General features: G+C 40.3%; 1 protein-coding gene across 4 annotated transcripts in view; it reads left to right on the top strand.

The window, feature by feature from the left end:
* Positions 1-27891, top strand: part of kcnab2a (potassium voltage-gated channel, shaker-related subfamily, beta member 2 a) — a 76738-nt gene that overhangs the window by 32326 nt on the left and 16521 nt on the right. Inside the window, exon 2 of one of the 4 annotated variants that reach the window (XM_034586466.1) lies at positions 1089-1375. The exons of the other annotated variants lie outside the window; for them this stretch is intronic. Coding sequence (XP_034442357.1) covers positions 1089-1375 — 287 coding nt within the window. The remainder of the gene's footprint in view (positions 1-1088; positions 1376-27891) is intronic. 4 annotated transcript variants of the gene reach the window in all.

The raw sequence follows: 27891 nt of genomic DNA, 5'->3' as shown, positions 1-27891 counted from the left end.
ATATCTATTCATGCTTCAAAGAAAGGGATTATACTGCAATTTAGTCTTAATCTGTGTTTAAGATTTTACACATTGTTCACAATTAAGATTCAACCATTTATTTACCATTTTTATGTAAAGAAAGAAATATTGAACTTTGTATATTATATATTTTTTTTCATAGAAGTCATTTAGAATGCATGTGTATTCAAAGCACATTGTTCTGCAGTATAATATATGTATAATGTTTAAATATAAAAACCCAGTCTCAATACTGTGCATTGTCTTTACCAAGAAAAAGGCTTTGTGGTCAGTGCTCACCAGTGCCTTTGACTTTGTGTTACTTTCTTGAAGTGATATTGGAACTGACACAGTGCTGCCCTCCATTGATTTTATTGAGAACAACACTGTTTAAGAGTTGAATTACAGAGGAATCGACTCAATTAAACAAACTTGTGTTCATTGAAGAAAAGACGTCATCATTGAAACAAAAACTTTTAAGGAAGAAACTCCAAAAACAGAGCAATTGGATGCTATTTGGTTGTTTTGAGAATCTTTTGTGCCTTTTTGTCAGATACACTTAATTTATGTCATGTGTGCAATTCTTTCAGAAAGTTTGCCCCTGAGCACTTCTGTTCAGTCTACTCAGATCTTAGAAGTTACTCCAGGGACGATTTACCCTCCTGTTGCTTGGTGCATGTGTGAATGCCTCCTCTTTGCTGATAGCATGTGCCCTCTTTGGTCCTGCTCCTTAATCACCAGCAAGTCACCTGGATGCTCCCTATCAGTGTAACCCTGTCATTGTGTACCTGTCAAGGGAGGGTGGTGCCGGGCTATGTTGTGCGACTCTGGTTACAGGATGCATGGCCATGCGCTGCCCTGAGCAGGAGAGCTGTTTTTTTTATGGGAGCAGGTGCTATTTAGGGAGGTGGCTGTACCCTGTCAGGTCCTTGCGCCGTCCATACTTTATTCTTCACTGCACGGGTTTGTCTCAGCATCTCGAAGAGGAGAAAAGGGCGGGGGGCATGTTTGCGGGGGGGCTCGCTGGTGGCCCCCGGGGGCCTCCTGGCAGGCGCAAGTCCAGTTACTGTCCTCCTGAAAACCTGCAGATCCCCAAACCACCAGCGCCAAGCAGCGGTGTTCGTAAGAGCAGCAGCAGTGGCAGCGGCAAGATGCTTTCTATGACATACAGCGAGAGCATCCGGAGCGGCATTAACCGCTACCACTCAGACCAGGGGCTGAATCAGCCACCGGCCAGGCCCACCGACCCGGCTGAGCTGCAGAGACTCCGGGAACAGAGAGTTGCTGCTCAGATTAAGAACATGGAAGACTTCCTGAAGATGAATGGCCTGGCGCTGGAGGAGTGTGTGTCCTATCAGACAGGCATGAAGTACAGGTAAGAGAGGGGCAAAGCTTGACAGGGACTCAGATAGTTCTTGTGAGTGGTGGGAGCTGAAAATCAGCAGGTGAGTCAGTTAGCTTTGTGATTGGAGGTGGTCAGACACTTAAGGTTCAGCTAAATGGATGCATGCGTAAGGTTTTGTTAGTGTTTTTATAGTTGGCCTCAAAAATTACTACTATGTGACTCTGCTGTTGATTTTATTTCGACAGATGCTGCCATAAGACACAGAAGAGCAGTTTGGAACATGTTTATCTTCCTCTTTGTTAATATCGTTAACAATCTTGTCCTCTGGTCAGACTGCACTGGGGCTCAAGTTTTATTTTAATCATCTAGGTCGGTGACATATTTGCCCAACTACATGGGAAGGACAGAGTTCTCCTTAAGGAGTTACCTGGCCCCTTAAAATCTCACTCAGACTCTTTCCTTTTCCCCTTGATCATGTTTACAGTCGTCCTTCTTAGGCGCTGCTCTCCTGTTTACTCTACAGAGAATTCTGCCTCATAAAGACAAACGAATAACTACTTCATGTGATCAAAACAGCACTGGGAGATGCCAACAATATGCATATAGTAATATTTGAAAAGATATTGTAACCGTCATGTTGTTGTAATATAGTTTAAAAATAATGGCTTGGTCAAAGTGTTTTTTGGGTTTACTTTAATGTTGTACTTAGGCTTTATCTTAGCTCATGACCTATTTGTGGAGATACAAGGCTTTCATAGAAAGACTTATTGAACAAATTTTATCATCAGGCATAGTCAAGGTAATATCTTTATTACACCAAGCTTCATTTAAAAAAAATCTTGACATTTAAGTGCATATGATTTATACGATTATTTAGGTTTTAATTTCTTTTTGGGGTAGCTATCAAGACAGATTTTATCTAATGTTGCTATTGAGCCCGTACAGCAGGCTGAGCGGCTGTTATTCTGTCTAACAAGGCCTGTTAGGCCAATGTTGTTAATGTAGTGGACATGGATAGCTTGTTATCACACACAGGCATGGCTGCTGTTGTTTTTGACTGAGACCAGTGACTAGAACGAGGTTATGGTCGGCTGCTGTTACCATGTCTGCAGTGACCTGGAGTTTTACTATCAGCAGACAGTGTTGTATATCATGGCATGTTACCTTGTCCGTAGTTATCTCTGTGGTGTGTAAAGCTAATTCAGTGGCCCGTGACTGGTTTGGGTGCAGCTTTGTGAGCATGCATGTAGAAAGGGAGTTTAATATTGCAAAGTGCATGTGTGGTTCTTTACTTACAAACCTCAGAGAGAGCCTGTAACTCTAAGTACAGGTTACACATGATAAACACTAAAACTGTATCTGTGGTTCGAATCATTTTATTCCTTCTGTTCGATCTAATGGAGTTATTGAAAAATCGAAGTGTGATTTCTCATGCTGTTTACCCACTGGAGTGTTGTATTTAACCATAGGTATTGGTTTACCACAGAGGCATTAGTCCAACTGGCAGAGGAAATCCTGCCAGGATCCACTGTTTCTTGTATCGTCATCGCCCGCAATTCTGTAATTAGTGCATGTAACCTCTGACTCAAACTCATCATTATTTCACGTGTGTGCTGAGGGAGGCAGGCCAGCGTTTCTTCTGAAATGTATCTCAGAATCTTTTACAAAAAAGTTGGCCACAAATGTTTTATTGTAGTCCCACTGTTTCTGTTTGTTCACTGCTCTGCACAGAAACCTGCAAACATGTCTTTTTAAAACATATCAACACAGATCTTTCAATATACTACGTTTTATACTAGATTGGTCTTTGTATTACAGCTCAAACACTGATCACTGAACTAATAAATTCCCTTAGAACGGTTGCTATCTTTGATGAGTTTTAAAGTTATAAATATTGTGCTACTTAAGGTAAAGGATGACTCTATTTTATTATGTTGTCCTTGAAACGAAATACTACGATTCAGCAGGTCGCTTGGAGACCGGAGAACTTTCCCTAGTGTCCATGTCGTCCGACTGAACGAGGCAGGCAGCGGGAAAAGGAGCCAGCTTGAGTTCAGAAGGGCGAGACAGGAAGCCTTACGTCTCCTGTTCAAGCTACACAATGCAGAGAATGGCTGATGGAATATAGATTTCTGGAGTGACTTAACACTAATGGGCATGGTAATGACCTCCACTTAGGCTTTCATACAGTACATGGAAAGGTGTGTTTCTCTGTTCCCTGATGTTTTCTCAACCTTTTCTGCCTATTAAAGCTTTAATATGCAGGTGGACACATATTTTTTTAATGAAAAACATTTACCTCATGTGTGATGAATATAATTATCTTAAATCAGAATATCTTTGATATCAAAGCTAAAGTCAAAGTTAAATGCGCTTCTTGGATGTATTGCCTAAGATTTGGCCACCAGGGGGCATACAAATATCAAAAACAATTTGATACAGCCACAGTCAACACCATATCAAACACGCCTACATATTTTTGAAGTTACCAAATGAATGAAAGATTGCTTTTCACTCTATTCTCAGGAAAAATGTGGATTGGTGCTAGTTAGGCAGTGTGCAATGGTTTTTTTTGGGGGGGGGTTGTGGGAAACATCTGACTAGTGGAATTAATAGGAGCAGCTAAGACTCAACTACCTGACGTTTGTTTGCTGTAAAACCAAAACTTAAGGAACAATAAATCTCTGTAGAACTTCAAGGTTGGTGTTAAAGGAATAGTCCAATGAGAAATGAAAATTCACTCTAGCTCCTCAACGAAACACTTTTGGAGTAAACCGTGTAGCTGATTAGTGACCCATCTTCAGACGTAATAAAACAACATAAAAAACATAACATGCCTCCATACTGCTCCTGTGGTGTCATCCAAGTGTGCACAAACCCCAACATTCATATTTGACTGGAAACGAGGTCATTTACACCGTGTTTTAAACTTAAAAGTCCACCAGAAGTGACTAAGCTAGCGGACAATAGCATTACCGACGGTCCCTGAATGCTGCTCAGAGGACATTAAGGTTAAAGACACGATGTTAATGACGCAGTTTCGAGTCGAATGTGAATGTCAGGGCTTGTGGACACTTGGATGACAGCACAGGAGCTGTATGGAGGCATGTTGTGGTTTTCCTTTTGTTTTATTACGTCTGAAGAAGCGGTCACCGTTGACTTAAATTGTATTGGATTCTGCTCGAACAAAGTTTACCCCTGAAACTCCAGAAGTGTTTTGTGGACAAAAATTTTTGGATAGACTATCCCTTTAATATATTCTGGAATTTGAGCACTATTCCGTGGGCATTTTTACAGTTGTCTGGTATTTGATCAATAAAACAATTAAATTAAATTAAATAGTCTGATGACATTTTGCAGGAAAAATTAAACGATTGATTATGGGCATGATTGCAGACTGCTCTTATTGCCTATCAGCCATTGAATTTGTTTTCTTTTAGCTTTAAGGAAACGTGGACATAAAAAAAAGGAAAGATCTTAGCTTAGAAATTGTTCCTCAACTCAAGAATAAAAAACAAAAAGATAAGTACTAACGCAAAGCATATAACCCCATTACCTAGTTGTAAAGCTATAAAATATGTGACAGAATGGGACCAGCGGAAATCCCTTTATATACTTCTGTGTTAATAACCACTGATCTCCACTAGATGATGCAAGTGTTCCACTTAAGCAGCTAAGTAGATGCAGAGAATTGCCTATTCTAAATACCTCCACTGAACTCACCATATTCATGCCTTCACTGAGCATCATTCTAAGACTGACACCGTTGACCATGCTTCCCATCTGCTTTTAATCATTATCAGTTTTTATGAAGCATAGCCTGGTGATGAAACATGAGCAAGATATGACTAAAATCTGTTAACATATAAGCCTGTCACAAGGTGGCAGTGTGGAGGAATGTTTTTTTTTTCTCATAGACTCATTGCTGCTGCTTCAAAGCCTCATTCAGACATGTATTCTTTCTGTTCTCACGTGTCTCTTTCTTGCACACACACATTATGCCAATGTCTCTCATTTCTCACTTTTGTACACACACTAAGTTCTTGGTGAGGACATAAATCTGGACTGAGTCACTCTAAACTGTTAAAATATATATAAATTATTTTTTCTAAATCTCAGCAGTGCTGCAACCTGGGCAACTGTGACGTTTTTCTTCAGGCAATCCCCTACTCAAGTGCTATATTTAGCAACAGACTCGTATCCACAGCTGCAGCTGGATACAGCTGAACGGGCTGCAGCCTAACCTGTTCATCCGCTGTTTTATCTCAGCCTCGTAATCTTACTACTTTGATGAGAGCTGCAGAAATGGCCATTCTTTATCTCCCTCAGCAGAGTGGAAGTAAATCTGTAGGTATTTGGCGTAATATAGGCTCAGTTTCCTGTGCCGACCTCTCCTGCTCCTCTTTGAGCTATCTCTGACTGGCCTAGTCTGACAGCTTGTCAAAATGCTCCTGTCAGAAATGTGAGTGTGGAATCGAGAGGTGGGAATGCCAGGGATGACGCAATTCAGTTTTTGTTGTATTTCCATTTAAAATGCCGGCTCATTTAGATGATCCCCCGTGATCACAATTTGTGGCTTAGTTCTTTATTTTATGTCTCAATTTACCATGTCTTTTTGGGTGACATTGATTTACTATGTGGTAAATGTCTCATTTGTAAGGCTTTGTTTATTGATGTATTAAACCACCGTTTTCACTTTGATGTCAGATTTCTGTCAAGATGCGCTGCCAGGGGGCGTATGCTTGTCACACATGTAGTTAATTTTGCTTTTATTTGACAAGATGTTGCAAAATAGAAGGTATGTGAAGTGCAGCTCCTGATACAAAATTGCCGTGTGTCTGTGTATAATCAATTTACCATTTGTTACATTATAGTTGAAATGGTGATTATGACCAGGATATTGGTCATAATCACATACTGTTTTTTTATTGATTTATTTTTCTCCGTTTAGGAATTATTAACCCTTGTATGACACTGGCCCTGTTGTTAACCTAAACATTAAACAGTAAGAGTCCTTTTAAACCTGTTTTCCTTCATGATGCTGTTATGTAATTTTCAATCAAACATGACTGATCTAGCTTTACATCCATTAACTGCATTTCTGCAGTGACCTTGTGTGTGTGTGTGCACGCGCGGCGGCGACGGTGGCCGCAGGGGGATTGCTCTGTACTGGGTTTGAATACCCAGTAGTGACAGGAGGTAGGAGGCCCTCTCCACTGTCGTCAGCCTTTTAGACACTCAGGCTTACAAAATTGTGCTGTTGTCGCTTCGCATCCCATTGAGGTTGTTACTTAACAACATTCAGCACGTATTTCCTGAACTGTCAAGTTCCATCTCTAAATAGGGTGAGGGGTTGTTTGTTTAAAATTGCACCCAGGGCCGTATCTATTGCTTCCTCTCTCCCATGAACTCCTCATTAAAGATCAGAATGTGCTGCATCAGTGGTAAACGGGGCAGAAACATTCCCCTGATATATTTTTCTTTCACAATGAATTATCGGAGCACTAGGCAAAAACAGTATGTTGGATGTACATTATATATACATCTTGCATAACATGGAGTACTTGACACACATTTGTAGATTTCTATGTTCCTGTGGTCGGGTTAAGAGTCCTATTCAAGTTATCTTGAACTCTTTCATGGAAAGTCCATAAAAGCTTTTAGTACATTTCTGTGGTTTCGTGGCCACTCTTGCAAAATTAATGCAGAGGGAAATTTTGCTTCACACTTGACTGATCATTCAGAAATACTCCAAAAGCAAGCCCTTAGTCTGACTTGGTTTGATGCAGGTATTGTTGTACTGCAGATTAAAGTGATATTTTTCTTTTTCAAATTATGCAATATACATTCTTTCATCAAATGTTTCAAATTTCTCATTGTGACATCATATTATAAGCTGATTGCATGTTTTTGCTCTCTTGATCCTTCTTATCCTTTTATTTTTCATATACTGTTATCGGTTTTATCACTGAGAATACAGAATATCCACTCAAGCTGGATCAACACTCCAAAACCACAGTTCTGACCAAATTTGTTGCTGTACAAACTTAACATTTTTCTTCCTCTAATGCATTTATTGGTTCTCTCTTTTTTCATTTTCCCTTCTTGATTTCTGCTGGTATTTATTTCTTTAACAAAAATGTGTTATGTGCTATATCTTCTTAGACTGGTCCTTTGTTATGATAAGATATCAGGTCCTCGTGTAGACTGACCTCAGACAGGACCACCAGGAAAAAGGTTGGAGCTGGTGTAATCTTTTAGATTTGACAGCTGAGAAATAAAGGAACAATCTGTTTCATAAGCTTAGTTTTACCCCTTTTATTTAATGATTATGTGAAAGGACCATTAAAAGCTTTAGCTAAAAAATTGTCTTCAGGTTTTTAAATCACGTGTTTAATCATTTATTTTAAATTTAAGGGTTCTCGACAACGTCTCGTTACTCGTATTTGAACTCAAGTTTCTTAAAACAGTCTTAGACACCGGGTGCCAAGTGCAAGCAGCCGCATCTTTTCCTCTGGAATGCATGCTGTAGAAAACATTTCTGCATTGCGCTTCTCTGTGTGAACATTCCCTTAGGTATGACAAATGCACACAGGCAGGCAGTAGGATCCTCCGTTGAACGGGACAGATTATTCTGCTCTCTCCACTCACCCCGCATTTCTTCAGATTAGCGAGTGTCCTCCCTGGGACCATGTAACACGGCCCTGTTTGGTTTAAGCACACCTTGTTCTACAAGCTGTGAGGCTGAAATCCCTTCATGGCTGTTAGATTACTGCTGGTCACCATATTGACTTAAACTCACACTCTCCATTAACCTCATTTCATATTTTATATAAGGTGCATTTTTCATAAATATTTATCTAGCTAAGCATCACAGACATGCTGTGTATTTTTTTTTATTACAGAGCATCTTCAGCTAAAGCCAAAAGGCATCATTATGACTTCATATTACATAAGAACAGGGGTTCCCTGTCCTCTATTTTTTGAATGTCTCAGCTCTCCTGCTCTGTTAGATGTGTCAGCAGGGACAGCTGAAACGACAACTCCTCCTGAGCCCTGCTGTCTGTGGGGACTCTGTCATGGTCACTGGAGAATTAAGAATCAGAGCACACGCTGCTCACAGATGTGACCTGTGTTTCTCTTCACTCTTCTGCTTCCTCAGGAATTCCCAGAATTACAAGGATAATACTTCGCCCTTATTTTCTACTTAATTTGTACATTTACATGCCTCGCTTGAGCGTAGAGATGAAACGGTATGAACATTTTGTACCACGATTATAGTGACCAAAATTATCATGATTATCAGTATTATAACGGTATTGTTAAAATGTACTGTAAATTTCAAAAGTGACTGGCCATAGTAATTTCAAGTTTTACATTGACATAATATATATTATCAATAAAATGATAGTTTTTTTCATGATGTATCGAAGGTCGACAATTTGCGTTAAGTGCAGATGTCGACCCCCAATGTCAGGGTCGGGACGAAATATCTGCGTTTGTTAAACACATGCAATGTGGCAACAGTGGACGTTAGCATTGGTAGCTATGGCCAGAGATTACTAACAGTTCTCCTGCTTTTCCAGCCCCCATCTGCCTGCTGCTAATTCCGCCATGTTTAAAAACACAACAAATGCTGCGCTTGCTCCGCCTGCTGCTCCTGCTGCGCCTGCATCTTATAGACTTGCTGACTTTAGATGATGCTGGACAGTATCAACCAATTTATCACGGTACAGTGTTTCCTATAGGATTTACTTTAGCAGCGGGGGCAGTTATCAATTGATGGCGTCTGATCGTGAATCCTGATGTCCTGGCTGCAGCAAATTGACTTTTCAATTCGATTAAATATGTGTCTAATAAACTCTCAGGCAAAGAGTAAACTTTACACATGTGACGTTGTTTCTCACTGTGGTTGATGCTGGACAGTTTTTACCATGAGCTTAACACCGTTGTAATCAACCACGGTTATAATGATATTTAAAATTCACAAGGTAATACTAACCATCGGGAACTTTACCGTGGTTAATCGTTCTTACAAATCAGTCATGATGCTAGGATAAAAAATAAACAACAATACTCTGAGATGTTTTTTGTTTCAGTTAATTGCAGCCTCATTACCGTGATGAAACAGTCGGCCATTAGAAATGTTTAGACACAGCCTCAGGATGCAGTAAGCGGCTACAAAAGCATTACCACATCTGTCGATCAGCACTGTCAGTCTGTCTGACCTCACATCGTTTTCCATTAACTCTCTTAAGCCTGTTCACCCACACACAGACACACACTCTACTACCTCCCCAGCCCTCATCTCAGGGATGCTATCCCTTTCACTCGGTTACTCAAATCCCCACCAATGCTGTTCAATTAAACCCTCAGTAAGTGGAACTTTAACCTCCTTTGAACAGCTGGCCAACACTAACACATGATACAACTGTGGCCATTCTGTCTGTGTGGGCGTTTGCTGCACTAACAATCACCTCCTGCCACAAATGACCTTGTCCCAGCCCGATGCCCCTGGATACGTTTTCTTAAGTAAACAGAGACAGACGTGCAGAAGAACACAGACTTAGTTAATATAAGTAGTGGAACTATCTGTAAAGTGATATTCATGAGTTTAGGTTATTCTGTTTACCCAACTTGAAGGGCTATGCTTTAAGATGTACTCCCCATGTTAAATTGCAGATTTCAAAGGAATCATTTTCAGAGGATCTGTGCAGCAGTCCCTGCAGAGGGCTGCAGAAAGCCAGGGCTTGTATCTCTCGCTTGGGAGAGAGATCAGGCGTAACACCCTGAAGCAAGTCTGGATGCCAGTTCATGTGCCAGTCCCAGCTCGGTGGAGGTACCCAGACTGCCCCTGAGAACAAATTAGTGAAAGACGTCATGAAATGCTCAGTGTGTTGATGAATGTCAGATTTGGGAGTCCTATTTCGCAGCTAAAGGCATTTCTTTGTGCTTTGTCCAGACTCACTGTGCAGCATTGATTCAGAGAGCCTGTGCCTATTTTTAGAGCTACTGCTGCCGTCGTGGTGAAGGATCACCGCTCATCACAGTATCCCGCAGTACCTCTGTGATCAGACTAGTTCCTAACGCTCAGTTGATCAGAGTCGCTGTCCTCCCCTCTGCCACTGTGCTCCCTAGCAGCAGTATGTGGGCTGTAGCTTAGCGAGGTCAGTTGTCTGAGCTAAAACTCCTGTGCAACTAGGACTCTGGAGGCTTCATTATGGTATGGCTTCATTGATTGCCTAAGCCTTGTCCCGATCAGGGCTGCAAGGATGAACTGTGTGTGTGTGTGTGTGTGTGTCTGTGTGTCTGTGTGTGTGTGTCTGTGTGTGTGTGTGTGTGAAGGGATTCTTTCCACAGCTTGCTTGTGTTAACAGTTTTTAGCTGTTGGGCTACATTTTTATATGGTTGTCTTGATTCTTTGTTTTCCTTCTCTGTCTGCATTCTCCTCTGCTGCTGTTTTTTAGTTATGGTGAATTTTACTCCACTGTATTGTCATGATCAGTGAAACACACATTTGGCTGTACAATCTACAGCATTCCTCTCCTCTTCCTCCCCCGCACATTGAATGAAATGCAGGGCCCTATCAGTGCTCTGCATTCGTTCACAGTGATTGATTGTCAAAGGGGGATTTTAGCAGCTCAGTAGATTTTTTTGGGATAACCACAAATCAGGCACTTAATCAAAGCAAGGAAAGGAAGGGCACAACACAACACAAGGGAGGACATTGCGTTGTGGGAGGAGATGGATTTCTCTTCTTTATTTGCTCAGAACTGCTATATAACCACCAGCTACTGAATCCTACGCCAACAATGGCAACTGATAGGATTTGGTTCTCGGGTATTGTTCCGTTGTTTCCTGCATTGATACAAAAATTACTTTTTTATCATAGAGGATAAATCTTTGGCTTGCGCACATTTGCACCTTTTAAACACAATATCACTAATTAGCAATTTAACAGTGACACGCTAAGCCATTATGTAAAGATCACAGTGTCTTATTTTTACTTAAGCAACCTTAATAACTGTTTTATCTTTTGACTTACAATGAGTAGAGGTTCATTCCAAATTAGCTCCAACAGAGTCTGATGAATTATCACAAAGCAGCTTAAAGTTCAGGCCGGCATTTACTTGATAATAGTACTGAGGTAAAAAAAAAACTCTGATAAAGCTGCTTTCAGACATGCACTATCCAGTATGGACATTTTGATGATGTTTTCTAGAGGAAAGTTTATGTGAAAACACAATCGTCTGAGTCAGTGGCTATGAACTAGTTCCTGAATTTTTCCGGAGGAGGTATTAAACTGTATATTGCTTTTAACTCTTGCACTGATTTTGCAGTTTTGTCCAAATACTTGGATAAGTAGTATTTTTGTCAATGCAAGCATTTACATTACGGCTGAGTCAGTAACTTATTTTGCTGTAATAAAAACATGTGATTTCTGCAGTTGAATTTCTGTTCATTTCTGACAACAGCTGAAACATTTGTTTGGACTGACTATGACTGCATTGACTTGCAGGCCAGGGGGCAGTGTGACCTCTGCACTGCAGTTTGATGCGTCATGCATGTTAAAACTTCATTAATAACATTAACACAGTGGTAGTTAATGAAGCATGAGGGGCACGCACATGGAACAATTCCCCTTCAGCAATGTGATGTCTGTACTGCAGGAGAGTTACATGTTGATAGGTGCATCGGCACGAGGTTACTGGGTTCTAACAAAAGAGACATAACAGGTTCCACTAATCATCTTTTCTGTTGACAACAGAGGCTGCAGACTCTTAAAATGTCTGTAAGGCACGATCACAGTAACGTCCTTTTTTTATTTATTTTTTCCCATGAGAACCACATGTCATCAACACAGTGATAAGGTGTCTGTCATCTTTAATGATAGTCTCTTCTATTTATCTGGTCTCTTGGTCCCTCTTTGGTTTCCAGATACAGTCAAAAGGGATGAAATACATGCTGTCAATCTGAAGACAGTTGGCAGATGTGCCTGTTGTGAAAATCATAGGACGTGTGACAGGCATGGGTTATTGGATTCACATATTTGTTTGGGGGTAGCTGTTGATATGGTTTCACTGGTCATAAAAAGTTGTGGCAGGTCAGTAAAAGCCACAACGATATGGTATATATGTTTTGAAAAATGCCAGTACATGAATATTATAAGACATCGACTCGAATTTTGCTGCAATGTTTCCTTTTTGCTGCGGTCGGAATTTTGTCAGTTTTGTTATGTGGACTTGGCATGGAGCAGAAGACTGACACTGTATCTGTGCCGCCTCAGCTCCTGTCCCTGGCCTCTCCCACTTTTCAGTACCTTGCCCATGTCATGACTCCTGGGGCCCCTGGAGCGGAGGGGAGTGGATTGTGGCATCACATTTCCACGGCAGTGGAGGCGAATATGGACCTTACCCTGTTGTGTAGAGACTCTGGTCAAGTGGAGCAGATGGTAGAGGGAATGGCATCAGCCCCAAATCTGTTCCACACCACCTGACCACGAGTGCAGGACATAACTCTGCGAAGGTGACACAAGCCCATCGATCATAAATCTTTTTTCTGCCACTGCTATTGAGATTGATGCAAACAAACACCCAGTCTACTGTTGGTTAGGGCATCCCATTTAAACTCCACACTCTGTCTTTGTTAAGAGAAGGAGCCCTCTTGAGCTTAGCTTGGCTGCTCTCTGCACACAATGTGAAATTTAAATCAGATTTCAGTTGAATTAAACCACCCTTTCCCCTCAGGGTTCTATTTAAGTCCAGGAGACCAAAAGGTCACAGCTCCAAGAATAGGGCTGTCAGTTAGCAACAGCCTGTTTGCTGGATTTCTCTGATGGAGGTCGCTTCTTTGACTATACTTTACTAAACATGTCTGCTCCTGATGGCATCTCTTTTAATTATCTCCTTGGCACACGAGCTGATCCACTCCGATAAGCTTCAGTATTACATTACTGGTAGCGGGTGTCTCATCTAATGTCTCTTCAATCTGTAGCCATAGTTGCATTGAGTCCAATTACTGTGGTGTTTATTTTAATCCTCCAACCATTATATTTTTGCTCTTTACTCTTACCTGCACCCTTCCGGCTCACCTAAAAATGTATTTATTATTCGGATCATTTTTTATTAAGCAATAACAGACGATATACTGAAATTGGCTTTTCAAGCATTATCCTGCCACCTTTTATAATTTATTTTTGGATTGAATAGACTTTGCTCAGTTTAAGAATATGCAACATTAAATAATTTCTTACAACAACTTTGAAAAAATGTATTTGAGAAGAAGGGTCTATGGGCAAAAACATAGCATCTCAGATATGTCTGTGACATCCCTGCCTTTGACATATATTGTCACAGATAAAGTTACATAATGAATATTTCATGGGCAGTTGGAGAGACCCACGTGAGAGTTGCCTTTTCAGGGGCCATAGGCTGTAGTTAGCTCCTGGCCACTGAACACGCAGCTTCCTTTCCTTTTTCCTGACACAATAAACTATATTAGACCACACTGCAGGCTAACAGACATACAAAGAGGAACACAAAAAATGCACTATCCTTTTCTTGAGGGAGCTGCTGTAAACACAACAGATTTCAATGCCTTGCTCCCTGGCTCTGTGAATATTCCTCCTCGCAGCTTCTCTTCATATCCCTCCCACCACATTCTCTCTCTCTCTCTCTCTCTCTCTCTCTCTCTCTCTCTCTCTCTCTCCCCTCCCATCTCTTGCCTGTGTGCTGCTTTATGCTGAGCACAAGGCATACAGATGTAAGTTTAATCCAGGCAACGGCCAGAGCTGGGGAAGTGAATATGGGGTTGCCCTTTTGCTAACATTCTGTAGTTTCCAGGAGATTATTTAGGACCCAGAGCAGCTGTCAAGGTGGGCTTCGCGGGAGAGATGAAAACCTCCTGGAACTGTCTGTCATGTTTTATCCTCTCCATTTCTTTGCGTGGATCTATGCGTTTCCACTCTTGAAGCTCAGAAGCAAGAGGTGTTGTCTCTTGCACTGAGCTCAGCTTAAAACGGAGATTGCAAGACTCTATATCTGCTCGTCAGCTCCTGATGATCTCTGATATAGAGATAAAGCGAGAGGAGGACCCCTGGATGAATCAAGGAAAAACTTGCTGGGGCTAACTCACACAACCCCTGCTTTTTTTGAGCTGTGATTTGTAGAAATTTATATATTTTTTTCTTTTAATCCCTAAATTGTGCTGGATTTGCGTTTTTTTGTATTTGTCTGCAGTGATTCCTAATTTGTTTCTCAAACCAGCGGAGGCAGAGATGCTGTAATTTTGTGCTTGGATTTGGACTTCCTTTGAGAGGATTTAGTTTTCACCTGATCAGCGGTCCTTCAGCCTTTGAATACATTCTGTTCTGCCCTCCCACTTCTCTGCAGTCCTTTTTTTTTCTTATTAACCATTGTGATTTGGTCAGTGACTTTATCGCAACTTCATCAGACACACAGTTTTTGAGGTCGGATTAACATCCTACAGACTGAACAGTGTCACACTCTTCAGTGGATCCTCAGACTTTCCACCTCTGGGACTATCTGCGAGTGTGACAGATCCAAGATGCAGGTGTCACTAGTGTGCACGGACCATCGTGGGGGGGTGAGCCGCACCACGGAGGACCGGCTAAACCGACAGAACGCTAACAGCCCCAACACAGGCACCCGCAGCAAGTTCAGAGCTGTGGCGATGGTGGCTCGCAGCCTCGGACAACTCTCTGTTCAGAGTGTGCCTACCTCCAGCGAGCAAAGCATGAGGACTGGCATGAAGTATCGGTAGGGTACTAAAAAGGTTAACTGATAAATGTGACCCCAAAACTTTCAGGCTATTAAATATATAAATGAAATTACATAGGGGGATTTGCTACCTGCTCCAGTATATTTTAAATGATGATTCATCAAATGCATTGCCTCTTGGTACAATGTGTTTGTCTTTGTTTGTCCTTTCTCTCCAATATGCCACACACCACCTGTTTAAGAGCCACAGTTAAATGAAGTGCTTCATCATGACAAGGACTCATTATTTAACCTTCCCAAACTTTTATTTATCTATCAAGTGGGATCTAAAAAATATTTTCAGTTTGTTATTTCATCTCATCTTTGACTTTAAGATGTGATGTTGCATATAATTTGTATTTGGTTAGTGGCAATTGATGTCTAATCTGCTCTGTGCAGGAGCGACGTAAACAAGCTTTACAAACAAAGCACAGTAAACTGCATTTGTTCAGCTTTGAAGGGGAAACTAATTAGTTATTGATAGAACTCATTTTTTTGACTTAACACTAGTCCTAGTCTTTAATGATAATTTCTTATAGTGTGGGTTTATATAGATTATCACTGCAATACTTCTTTTAAACATAGAGCAGAAATATTCAGATCAACTTAATTTCCAGTCATTGAGTCAAAGCTCCATATGCCACTATCAGAGTAATGTTGTCATATTAAAAAGCCTCTCTAAATGGAAAGGGAACAGACGTTGACATAATTATAGCTTTTATACACAATGCTGACATGATGCTGGGCTGAATATTTATCTACACCCCTTCACTCAGTCGATTACCAATTTCCACTAAATTGTATATTTACAACTCTGTTGCTTTCTTACTGCCTGTGTGGATTAAATGTGTTTTATTTTATTTAAGGGGAAATGATCTGACCTGTTTGAGTGTAGAAACGACCTGAATACTCATGACCATGTTTTTTCTGCCATACCACATTAACCTTTAAGCGGTGGTTTACATGCAGAACAGCATTTGTAGCAAAATTCAAAGGTCTTTTGTTTGTGTGGCGAATTATTTTAATTATTCAGGCTTTTACACGAGAGCTGATAAGGAGGCAGAAAAACAATTACTTGGTGGAATATCTTTAAAAGCATATGGAGGTGCGGCACATAGAGGAGTAAGTGAAAGGCAAATTAACCAGTAGTGCAAGATGACAAATCTGTCGTCATTATCAGTGAGGAAATGAGTTTGAATTATCTTGCAGCATGGTAACGTAGGAACATGATAATGTGCAGCAAGCTGGCCATTCTTGCAATGCATCTGCTTTGCATTTCCAACTTGAATCAGCTTGTCAAGGTTAATAATAAAAACCAACATCCCTATCGTACTAGCACAGCTGGAAATTTTACAATACATTAAAATTACTCACAGTAACTATCTTACTGTTATATTATCAATTGATTTTGTAACATTCTTCCAAGTTACTATCCTCAGTTTGAGTCACTGTTTCCAAGGTGTACTGTCATCTTGCTTCAGGGTGCCGCTATTCATTGTGACAGAGGATAAATGCAATTAAACGTGCTTTTCGGAGTGGATAAAATATGTTTGTTTCTTCAGTGGAATCAAAAGCGGAGCCTTAATTAAAATCATGTAATTTGTTTTCTTTATAATGCAGTTTATCGTTCATACCAAACATTATAATCAGGACAAAATGTCTCATCGGGATGGTATTGGTAAAGAGATAACTGTTCATTTTGAATTTAATCTTTTTAAACCTCAAAGCTGAAGATGATAATGTGCAAAGTGATGTTGTGTCCTCAAAGCAGAATAAATCAGGGTTTTTGTTGTTGTATTTTTGAGGAGGAAATTAGTGCTATGTTAATTGCCGGCTAAGAAACTAACACTTGATTCGAGGAAACACATTACCCACCCTCAGAGCTGTTGTTGTCTGAATGGTTCATCGCAATCCTTTGCATCTGATTTGCTAGCGGCAGGCCTGCCATGTTGGCACACTGTCATTATTGAGGCTAATGATATTGAATGAGTAAAATCATTCTCTGCTCGAGGGCCAGTGGCTGTTTGCATTCTCTGCTTCTGCTGCGTAGTCTTAGATATATATCGGGCTCTTGGTTCGTGAACCCGGGCCTGTATCTTATATAAACTGAAGCTAATGCAGCTCTAAATCCAGCATGAGGCTCTGGGATAAGTGTGCTGGCGGTGCAGCATAGTGTTTTTAGGAATAGAAATGAAAAGGAAGGAAGGAAGGAGAGAGTGAAAGAAAGAAGGGAAGAAAGGAATGGAGAGTGCTAAGGTTAATGTTGGTGCAGGCTCTATGCCCAAGAGGAAGTACAGTAGTGTGGAATGATCTGTCATGTCAGTGTGTTTCAAATGTGCCTCTTGGAGTTGAGGCTACCAACCCCTTTAATGGAAATGTATTTCTCCTTTAATCTATGAGCGCATGATTTTTTTTCTCTCTGTTAAATTCAGTTTGAATTTTTCATTTTGCACTTTTGACAGCTGAAGATGTTTGTGGTTTTATAACTGTGCTCCAGAAGAATACAGTTAAAGCTGCTTTAGCCACCCTACAAAACTTTCCATGGTTATCCAACCTGCTGAATAGTACTCTGAAATTCAGATCAGCCTGATTTGCATACATCCCTTTCTGTTTCCCTGAGTCGCAGCCTTGAGATTCAATCAAGGCCGTCGGCTCACATCTACAGGCGAGGAAGCATCTCAGGTTGAAAGTGACTTTATCCACAAGGCCAGGGAAACCATCAATGTGAACGTCTTTTCAAGGTGCGGAGGGATTGCGGCAGCTTTACTGAGCCGCCTCACCAGAGACGGAGCCGTTCTGTAATATGACACCGGGTCTGCATGGCTGCACTGGTTAAAATCATCAAACTCAGCAATGAGAGCCTGCGCCACCTTCAAGGATTGATTAAATGCCTTCAGTCAGGACTGAATTAATGATGCACACAAAATGGCTTATGATTATGTAAAGTAGTCTCTCTCAGGGAATGGGGGAATATCTGAGAGACTGGTGAGACAGTGCAGGTGGGGAGTCAGTCCCACATGAGCCCTGCTTCACAGGCCGATATCAGCACTTCTCTCCATTGGTCTAACTCGGGAAGCGTCTGTAGAGTATGATTCACATTTTCTTTGCGTAGTCATAGAAAGTAAACTTTTGCAAAGTACTACCGAGGAGATTAAGATCGATAACATATCACCTTTCAGTTGGATCTGCCATTTTTGTGCTTCGTGCAGACAAAATTCCAGCGTTTTTTAGCTTTTTTTGTCAAATCATGATATTGTTTTTGCCACACTTTGCGATAAAACAATTGTGCTGCGTTGCACTCAGTATCATTTCCTGCAGTGGCCATGTAAATCAGAGCTGACTCACCTCCTCCGCTTGTGCAGCTCTACAGATAACTCACCCTAGCCCAGACTTTCAGCAGGATCCCTCACATCTCTGGAGGTCCACTGTTGGTTATAATGTTGACAGTGAGTCACAGCCCCAGTAAATAGCTACTGGCATTGTTATGAAAGCGGATGGCATTTGAATCTCACCACAGTGTTTTGTGGGGTTGTGATGTATCATTATCAATAACTGAGAAACTAAAGAAACTACTTTAAAAAAGACCATTCCCCGGAGTTGTCTCTGTTAGTTCACCTTGAAATTAGTTGTTCTAACATATGGCAAATAGAAGGCCACTTATAGAGCATATTCCTTCATCAATGAAACCACATATAGATTTACTACGTTTACTAGCTTCAAATTACACACACCTCATTATCATATATCAGTTAATTACCAGTATACACATTTAACATTTGCCTATTAGCTGTGGTTGCAGAATGAAAACTGAATTGGTGCTTAATTATGGAGTAGTTTTTCCCTAGTAAGGGAATTTTTCTGAAAGATGAAACTAGGTTTCCATTTTTACAGTATTTTGTTACACACATGCAAAAATCATGCATCACTCAGTGTTGGGTGACAAAAGCTGTGGGTGTAAGATTTGGGGCATCGTCAGTGTGGGTGCACGGTGGGACGTTGCATTCTAAGGGCTCTCTTCACCACGGAAGCCAGCTTTCCACTGCCTCTACTCCCCCTTGAAATATGAATCATAAATAGACTGTGGTTGTTGAACAGAAAACACATACAGCAGCGGTACACTTTGGCCGCTCTAATGTAAATACTAAGACTCATCCACAGCACAGATTTCAGGCCACAGTAGCCACTTAGGTACCATCTTAAATGTGCACAGAACATTCGCCATCTGTTTGCTCTGGGCGTGTTGGGAGAAATTGCCAAACGGTGGGATGGTTCATTTATTGATGTAGGCTTGTGTTTCACTGTATGCACTTTTTTTTTTTTCTGTGTTGGTGTATAAGAGAACAAGTGAGAGGGGGGGTTGTTGAGGAGTATTTTGCCTGTGTCTTTAAGTGTGTCTGCATGCGAGAGACACACTAGTGTTATGTTGAAGGAGAACATGAAGACAGCTGTTCTTTCTTTGCCTCACTGATAGAGTTTAATTAGAGAGAGAGAGAGAGTGTGTGTGCGCGTGCGCGTGCGTGCGCGCGCACGTTATATCCTTCAGGGTTTCATATCATTATTGGGTTTTGTAGCATTGCTTAAATACTGATTTAAGTCCAGTGGTTGAATTAAAGATGCACAAATGCTCAATAGAGGTTATTGAAAACCACCACTGTAGATTAGATATTCCGCATACTGTTAGGAGACGGATTAGCTTTAGAAATGAAATGAGACTTATTTTGATAATGAAATCTGTAGTTAGGTTTTTCGCTGCATTTGAACTGGAGGTTAAGTCAAATCAGTGATGTAGAACACTTATAGCTCAAATAAAAGCGTCTCTTTAGCTTAATAAAGTATTACAGCATGGGCCAGCAGGCAAAAATCCCATATACCCAAGAGCATCATGCTTAGTCATGTGTACTATGAATATTTAACCTCAACATTTTTTTTAGTAAGGCAGATGGACCAGTTTTTTTCTCTAAATTGATACAGTGCCCAATGCAGTCTCTGCTCTGTTTTTATCAGCAAGATGTTCTCTTACAGGCTTGTTAGTACAGTTTAGATCCATTATGCTAATAACCTTCAGTCGCTTACTTATAATTACGGCTGCAACAAACAATATTTTTTTTAAATCACTGATCCATGTGTTGATTATCTATTAATATCTATATAAAAGCTTGAAAATGTCCATTGAAATTCCTCAAAGCCCAAGTTGTCATCTAAAAATATTTTTGTTTAGTCTGACCAACATTCAAAATGCCAAAGTTATTTACTTTACACTCATAGAAGACTAAGAAAACCGGGAAAACTTCATATTTAAGAAGCTGAAACCAGAGTAGTTGGGACACTTTTCTTAGTAACTGACTCAAAACAATAATTTGATCTCTGATTGATTGATTGATTAATTGTTCTATTAGTGATTTTGTTTGCAACCGTGTGCCGATGTACAGATTCTCTGTTACCTTTTTAAAAGACATTTTAATCATTCATGTCACTATATAAAGTTTGTCAGTGTACTTTGACTATGATATTTAGTTTAAAAGGATGTTGGCGCTTAAATAATAAGACTCATTACCTCAGACTTGGAATCCGCCACATTTATATTGTTAGTGTCCCCCTCACTCCTTTTCAACATATAGCAGATTTCCCATCCCTGTGGGCGATGGCAGATTTATTCCGAGACAAGAGCCTGTGAAAATGCCAGGGTTAGAAGCAAAACAAATTTAGCCTCAAGAAAACCCTCTGTGCTGGCAATCTGTTTATAAGAGAGAAGAAGAACTGCCATTGACAACTGTCTCATAGAGCCATTGGCAACAAAGCACTTTGTTTCTGGCTGCTTTATGTATGAAGTTGTTTACATACACAAATGAAATCACATTTGATATTGTAGTCTTGAACTGCTTTCACAGGTGATGCTGCAAAAAACCAATTATACAGTTTATTAGTGAGCATGTGTTCATTTAAAGGGGGAATGGATCTGGATAAAAGAGGCAAAATAAGAACTAACATCCTCAGAACAAGAAATAAAAAATACAAGTGCAATAATTATGGGAAACATGAAATATGTAGGTTGAAGGTTATTGCGTGATATTATTCAGCAGTTGATGACGATTTTTTTTGCAGTTAGCCTGAACAGATGTCAACAGTCTAAGTTTAATGTGATGCTTCTTTTGGGTTTGTCTTTTTTTGCCTGTGAGAACACACGTACTAACTCTTGAATCTTGTATGTGGTAAACCGTCAACGTAAGCTAACCACACTGAGAGAGAAACGTGGCTGACACTCATAATGGCATTTCCCAATAGAAAAAAACAACTGTATTCTTCTGTTGGGTATGATTTACACATAACTATTTTGGCATCAAAGCTTCACCCAAGTGTTTTATGTTTTTTTGCATAAGCTTGTACATACATTGAATGGCATTTTAACAGTCTCATAAACTCGATGTCTGGGACTCAGATCAGTTAGTTACCAAAGACGTATAATATGCAAGTGTCAATAAACGAGATTGGTGAAAGCAGTCGTCAGAATTTATGCCAGGTAGCATTTAGTGTTTCTTCTCTAAGGATATTGCCTTGTTTTGTGAACCAGGAATAATTTAGGATTTAAGAAAATATCTTTATTTACTTTCTCCTGAGAGCTAGACGTGAAAAAACAATACCTCTCTTATAAATGTGTGATCTTAAAAAGCCAGCAGCTGTTTGGCAGATTTAGGCATAAAAACTGGAAAAGTCCCAGGGACTAATCAGGACATAATGTATTCGTTAGTGAGCTTTATAGGTACTGGTCGTCTTATTTCCCATCAGTGTGGACACACCCAGAATAGCTGTTTCTTCTTCTGCATTCAGTCGTTGTGCTGAGCTAAACAAATTGTTTCCTGGCTCTACCTTCATACCCCTTTATCGATCTTCTCTTCTGACTCTCTGCAAGAAAGCAGATTAGCGTATATATCAAAATAAAACAATTTCCTCTTAAAACCACACCTGAATAATAACCCATCTTTTAACATTCACGTCCAGTCACAACTCGCCCCCGCAATTTCCATCTTTGGCTTTATATGAGTAGAGAATTGACTGTTTTTGCCTTGAGTTACTGAAAAGGGTCATCCAGCTGGCAGCAAGTGAATAGAGGCTGGTGGTGAGACTCTGGAGGATGTGCACAACAAAGAGCACAACCATTCATGTGTCAGCCAATGAGGTGGATACTGGGGATAAATGGGAGGTAATTGGATCAATAGAAACAATATTGTTGTTTGACTGTTAAGTCTTAAATACAGAAAAGCAGATAATAATGAAATTTTATTTCAGGGTTGAACTGTTCCTTTGTCTGCTTTAAATGTGCATAAGGAGCTTTTCTGGGCAGAGTGGTTTCTCCTTTGTTATTGCCTAGTCAGGACAATTTTAATCCAATATCTCTCCTTGGTCGCTCCCTCCCTCCCTCTCTCCCTCCCTCGCTCCCTCCACCCTTCCTTTCCTTTATGTGGAATGGATGTTACATAAACCTGAATGGAGGAGGAAACCACCTGCAGCTACCACGAGCCAGTGGAATTCAGCCTGTGTTTTTCCCAAGTTAAATCCACGGCTGAGGTAGTATTAATAGTCCAGCTCAGCGAACATACCTCTCAACACGTTTCTCTTTACAGCTCTGTGACCTTGTTTGCTCATTCATCACCGTGTCCTGTCCGCCGACTTCACCCCGACTTTAAACCATCTCTCCGACTCAGTCCTGCTCCTCCTCAATGCAGCTAGAGCTTCACTGTACTGTTCATATTTTTTGGTTTTGAAATATTTGGCAAACAAAGGCTAACCCCTCTGAATTCTTTCAGCCATAGTTTTAATCACAAAGTTACAGGATATTGGAAAGCGTCAACATTTAGTTGACACTCTGAAGACTTAAACAGTGTCACATACTAAACTCATCTCTAACTGTGGTTGTAGCGAATGCAGTGCGTGTGTTTTTGTGTGATCATGGATACAAACCATGAGACAACAGACACAGCTAATAGGTGAAATAGATTAGATGACATAAGGTATAATAATGGATTGAAATCCATCAATATCAGGACTTGCAAACAAACTGTACATGTGTGAGGTGCTGATGTGTTTTAAACCTTATGTCATCCTACATTTGAATTAAAGTTCAAGCTTCACGATCTAAGGATAATTAAGGTGAATATTTATCATCCATCAATTTTACCCTTTCATGGTCATAGAGGTGGATGATATTGACGAATGAATTATTGTTTGAATCATCATAGCCTAGTTTGTATTCAGGCTGTCCCAAATACCATTTTGTGGCCATAAAGCTAAATTTGTTAGCACGCAGAATTTTAGCAGCTCTGATTTTCAGATGATTTACTAAATAATGTTATGTCAGATTAGAGCTGTGATGAACAAAAATGTCCTTGTCTAAGAATAACACAATAATAAATGTTGATCCTTAATGAATATCGTTGGATTACTATTTCTTATTTCATGGACTAATGGGATTTTTGTGGTTATGCATAAATACTGTAAAATGGCACTCGGCTAACTGCATATCTCTGCTTAGACAAATCCTACATGTCTATTTCTTGAACAACAGAAAAATAAATTAAAAAAGGAAGTAGTCTGATAATCTGCACCACGTTATACAAAAAGAAAATAACATTGTGAATACCTATTTGAAAGTAGATTACCATTTGGATTGACCCCAATTTGTTCCAAATCACTTGGTAAAAATAAAAATGTGTCTTTTAGTAGAAATTATGTTATATTTGACATCATCAGAAGACTGTAGGGAGTAATGTATGTGTATCCATCAGGCGTTTTCATGTCTCCACATCAGTGCATCACTGTAGCTGCAGGCATAATGTGAGTTTTCCTTACATCTGTCTCGTTACATCTCATTCTCGTAAACACAGTATCTCAGGAACGCCTTGAGAGAATTTCTTCAAATTTGGCACAAATGTTCACTCAAGCATGATCTGATCAGAGTCTGCTGGTCAAAGGTCACTGTGACCTCACAAAATGTGTTTATTGCTGTAACTAAAACATTCATACACTTCCTTCTGAGTCTTCACTACTTGTACTATATGAATCTGGACTGATGTGATGTGCAACTTGAAAGGTTGGCGGAGGCATATTACTGTGTTGTGGTAAACATTTTATTGATTGATCTGAAGGGTCACACCCGTGTTTGTATTGAGGTAATTGATTGGCCCAACAGGGGAGGGTGTTATTCAGAGGAAACTACACATTTAATGACCTTGGTAGATTGCATGTTTCTGGCTACAGCTACGTTTACACTAACTTACTTTATTGCTTATTGGGATTGTGATGACATGTGTCAAAACACTTTTATACTTAAAACTCTTGTGGATTGTTATGGAGTGGTGCCGGGTTTCAACGACTATCATATATTAATCCTTGCTATCTATATTACCTTTCCTTCTGTCCTTCCTCCTGTAGTAGTAGATTGTATTTCACAGTTAAAGATTTTGTTTCCTGCTGATAGTTTTGGGGTGTTATGCGAGTACAATTTGAACGCCATTCTAACAAGGTGATTCATACAGTTAGCAGTGCTTACAGTAAATATGCTAAACTCAATGTGTGAGAATGGCTCAGCTAGTAGTAGGAATAACAGGAGTACTAGTTATTTTTATCTATACACCCTTTCTATTTTGTGTTGAGGCCCCTTATTACATCTCTTTTGTATTTCATGTTTTTTCCTCAAGAGACAACAATCCAATAATCTATATTCCATTGATCAATAATAAATGACTCTCTCTTAGGTGTCATCTGCTATTCCTTTTGTTATGTCGACCTTGGTGGAAGGTCTTGAAGCTCCCGCATTTTCCAGAGTTGTTCTTCCTTCACCAGCTGCCAAAGTCAGCAGCAGCGCTGAATGATAGACTTAGACATGCAGAATTCATTGTGTCAAGTTAAAGTGTAATGCAATCTGTGTGTAAACAAGCCCCAAATAGATCTCCAAGCCAGCCCTTAATTAAATAAACCAACATACCAAAATGAAAGCCCTTGCCTCGTCCCTTTGGGCTTTGTGCTGATTGGATTAGAAGGGTGATGTTAACAGCAACCTCAGTGAAAGGTTATCTAGTTCTTCAAACTAAACAAGACCACTGACCATGTGCTGCGGTTATTATGTGTTCTGTTCAGTGGCTGTGTCCCTGCAGCTGTAGTGAGTTTGCTGATCCAGTACTGTACCTGTCTCCTTCATTATTGAGGAGGGTGTGATATAGATGACTTTACTGTTGCGGCTCATGTCTACTGAGGCTCAGCGGGAACCCGAGCCCTGCATACTTACTAGGCCTGGCAGAGGGGTCATCGCAGTAACACACAATGCAATATTCAAGGCCCGTCTAGTAAAATATTGAACACAACAATGTGCTGACAAAGAGACGCCCATGCAATGAGAACAACAGCAAGGGCAGAGCTGTGTATTCTAATATACCTTTAACTTATTTTTAGGATTGGGGAAGTGCTTAACTACACTGGCACTGCACTGTGCAGTGTTCATGGTTAAAACATGCTCATGCAACACTTGCACTGTAAGCTTCAATTTGTGATAACCCCGAACACATGCTGATGAAAAAGACGCAACTCTAGAAGCATGTTATGACAGTTGCTCTCAGTTTATCTAATTAGACTTGTTTACTATGCATTTCAGTGACACACAACATACACGGTGTATTAACATATTAAGCAACGTGGATTCATCTAATCACATTAGGAGTTTAAATCTGGAACAGTGTAAGGCTTAAAATGCTCTGTGCTTAACGTACAGTAGCACAACTGTGTTTCGGAAACCAAAACCCACTGTGTTTACTGCCTATTTAAAGGATGATGCACTCAAGCAGAGTTATTAGTGAAGTTATTTTGCTCTCACTGATGACAAATGGCTCAGTCCATCATTAAAAACACTCTCACAAACATGCTCCACCAAACAGTTTCACTCAGTAAGCTGCTTTTGGTTTTGGTTATCTCTGTAAGTGATGCAGAGCAGCAGCTCCCCGAGGGGGTATTTTACTCATGCAATTAAGAGCCAGTTAATTGTAGATCAGCTCCAGTGATTTGCCAGAAGGGACTTGTGTTAACCTCGTCACTGCGGTGCAACGTAAGGGCACGTGGTCCCTTTAGATTCTCTTATCACTCTCATTCTCTCCCTCACAAGTGGCTGTGTGCGCGTATAAGTCATCGGGCTCCTATAGATGTCGTCATAGCCCCTTGGATTCAAACTATAACACGATTACAGACCTCACTGACCATATCAGATCTTTTTAATGAGGCCCTTAGTAGAAAATAAGTTGCTTTACTTGGAAAATACATGAAGCGGATGTAATTTCTTTGTTTCTTAGTCACACCGAAATCTCAGACAGATCCAGAAATGGTTGATTTTTCCTGAGATATTCAATCTCGATATATAAAAAAAATATGAACAAATAGATGAGTCTCTTTCAGCCTCTAGAGGAGTTCAGTGGAATAAGAGTGGAGCTAATGATGTTTGATGATGTGAACATTTAAGTGGATTAACTCTTTTAAAAAAGAAAGTAGATTTATCAAAAAAGTGAAAATTGAAAGCATTTGAAAAGCTTGTTTTTGTTTCTAGAACAACACAAATGTAGACCACTGTAGCCTGCTTTGCTTTGAGGCTGTATGATACCGCTGAGATTTACATATTTATTTTAAACAGTTTAGTCAGTGGTTTTGGACATGGTGTTCAGACCACATTGAAAGAAGTGTTTTTTTAGTCACTGCAGCAATTCAACAGTCTTATCATGGCTTCACAAAACACCCACACACACTTACACACAGTCCTCACAGGCAGAGCGATGTAACAGACACATCTGGATACGCACACACTCACAGAACACATCTGACCCCTGTCTTCTCTGCTCCTTTTCATTTCAACTATATTTCTATACAGGCAGTTTTATAAAAATATATTAGTTGTCCTCCCACACGCTTACTTTGACTCCTGCCCATGTTACATCATCCCCGTTGGACAAATTTTTTTAATCGTTTAACACTGCCAGCGTATCTCTTGCAGGAGGCTGACCAGAAGTAGCACATTTCGTTTTGTATATTTAATCATTTCTTAGATCAGATATATTTGGGAAAGATTTGAGCCAATACGGGTCCTATGGTCCTCGTTTTGTGTGGAAAAATAACTGAAACTGATGAGTTATTTCAGTGATTATAACACATCTGTGATGATGTTGCTTCTTAACCAGGTACCAAAGGCATCTCGGAGCACTTATAAAGCTTGTATAAAAGAACCTAACCAAATCTGTGATCGTCAGCAGAGCTGCCTGTCCGGACCATGCAGGCTCCGAGATGCCAGCTTTAGTTGTTGTGAGTTGTCGTGCTTCTACGTTGCTGTAGGGGATTTTAGTCAGATGGCGGCTGAGGGATCCTGGTGTGTTGTGTGAAATTTCAGTGGATGTCGTGGTGGGCCTGTTTAAGTCCCACTCCTTCTCTTCTCCTCTTCCCTGACATTTCACACAAACATACATAAACCGCATATTCCCACACACACATTCTCATTGTCAGCTCCTGTTACTCTCTTCCCCTACACATCCACTCGACGTGTGTCAGTGCTGCAGTAGGTGCAGGCTTCAGATCCACACAAAGCCCTGTTTTTCATGTCGTCCATGGCTGTAATATTCCACTTCAGTAAGAACCTTCAGAACAGGCTTTTCTCCCATTACAAAAGTGTGATAGGGTATTCGATTTGATTTATCGGTCAATCAAGGTTGAAAACAAGGCTTTAAGTCCTTCTCTAATGGTCATAGC

This window comes from Hippoglossus hippoglossus, chromosome 5 (genome assembly GCF_009819705.1).
Source record: "Hippoglossus hippoglossus isolate fHipHip1 chromosome 5, fHipHip1.pri, whole genome shotgun sequence".
In the NCBI taxonomy this organism is placed as follows: Eukaryota; Metazoa; Chordata; class Actinopteri; order Pleuronectiformes; family Pleuronectidae; genus Hippoglossus; species Hippoglossus hippoglossus.
Note: the sequence above shows the minus strand (reverse complement) of the source record. Positions and strands in the feature narration are given on the sequence as shown.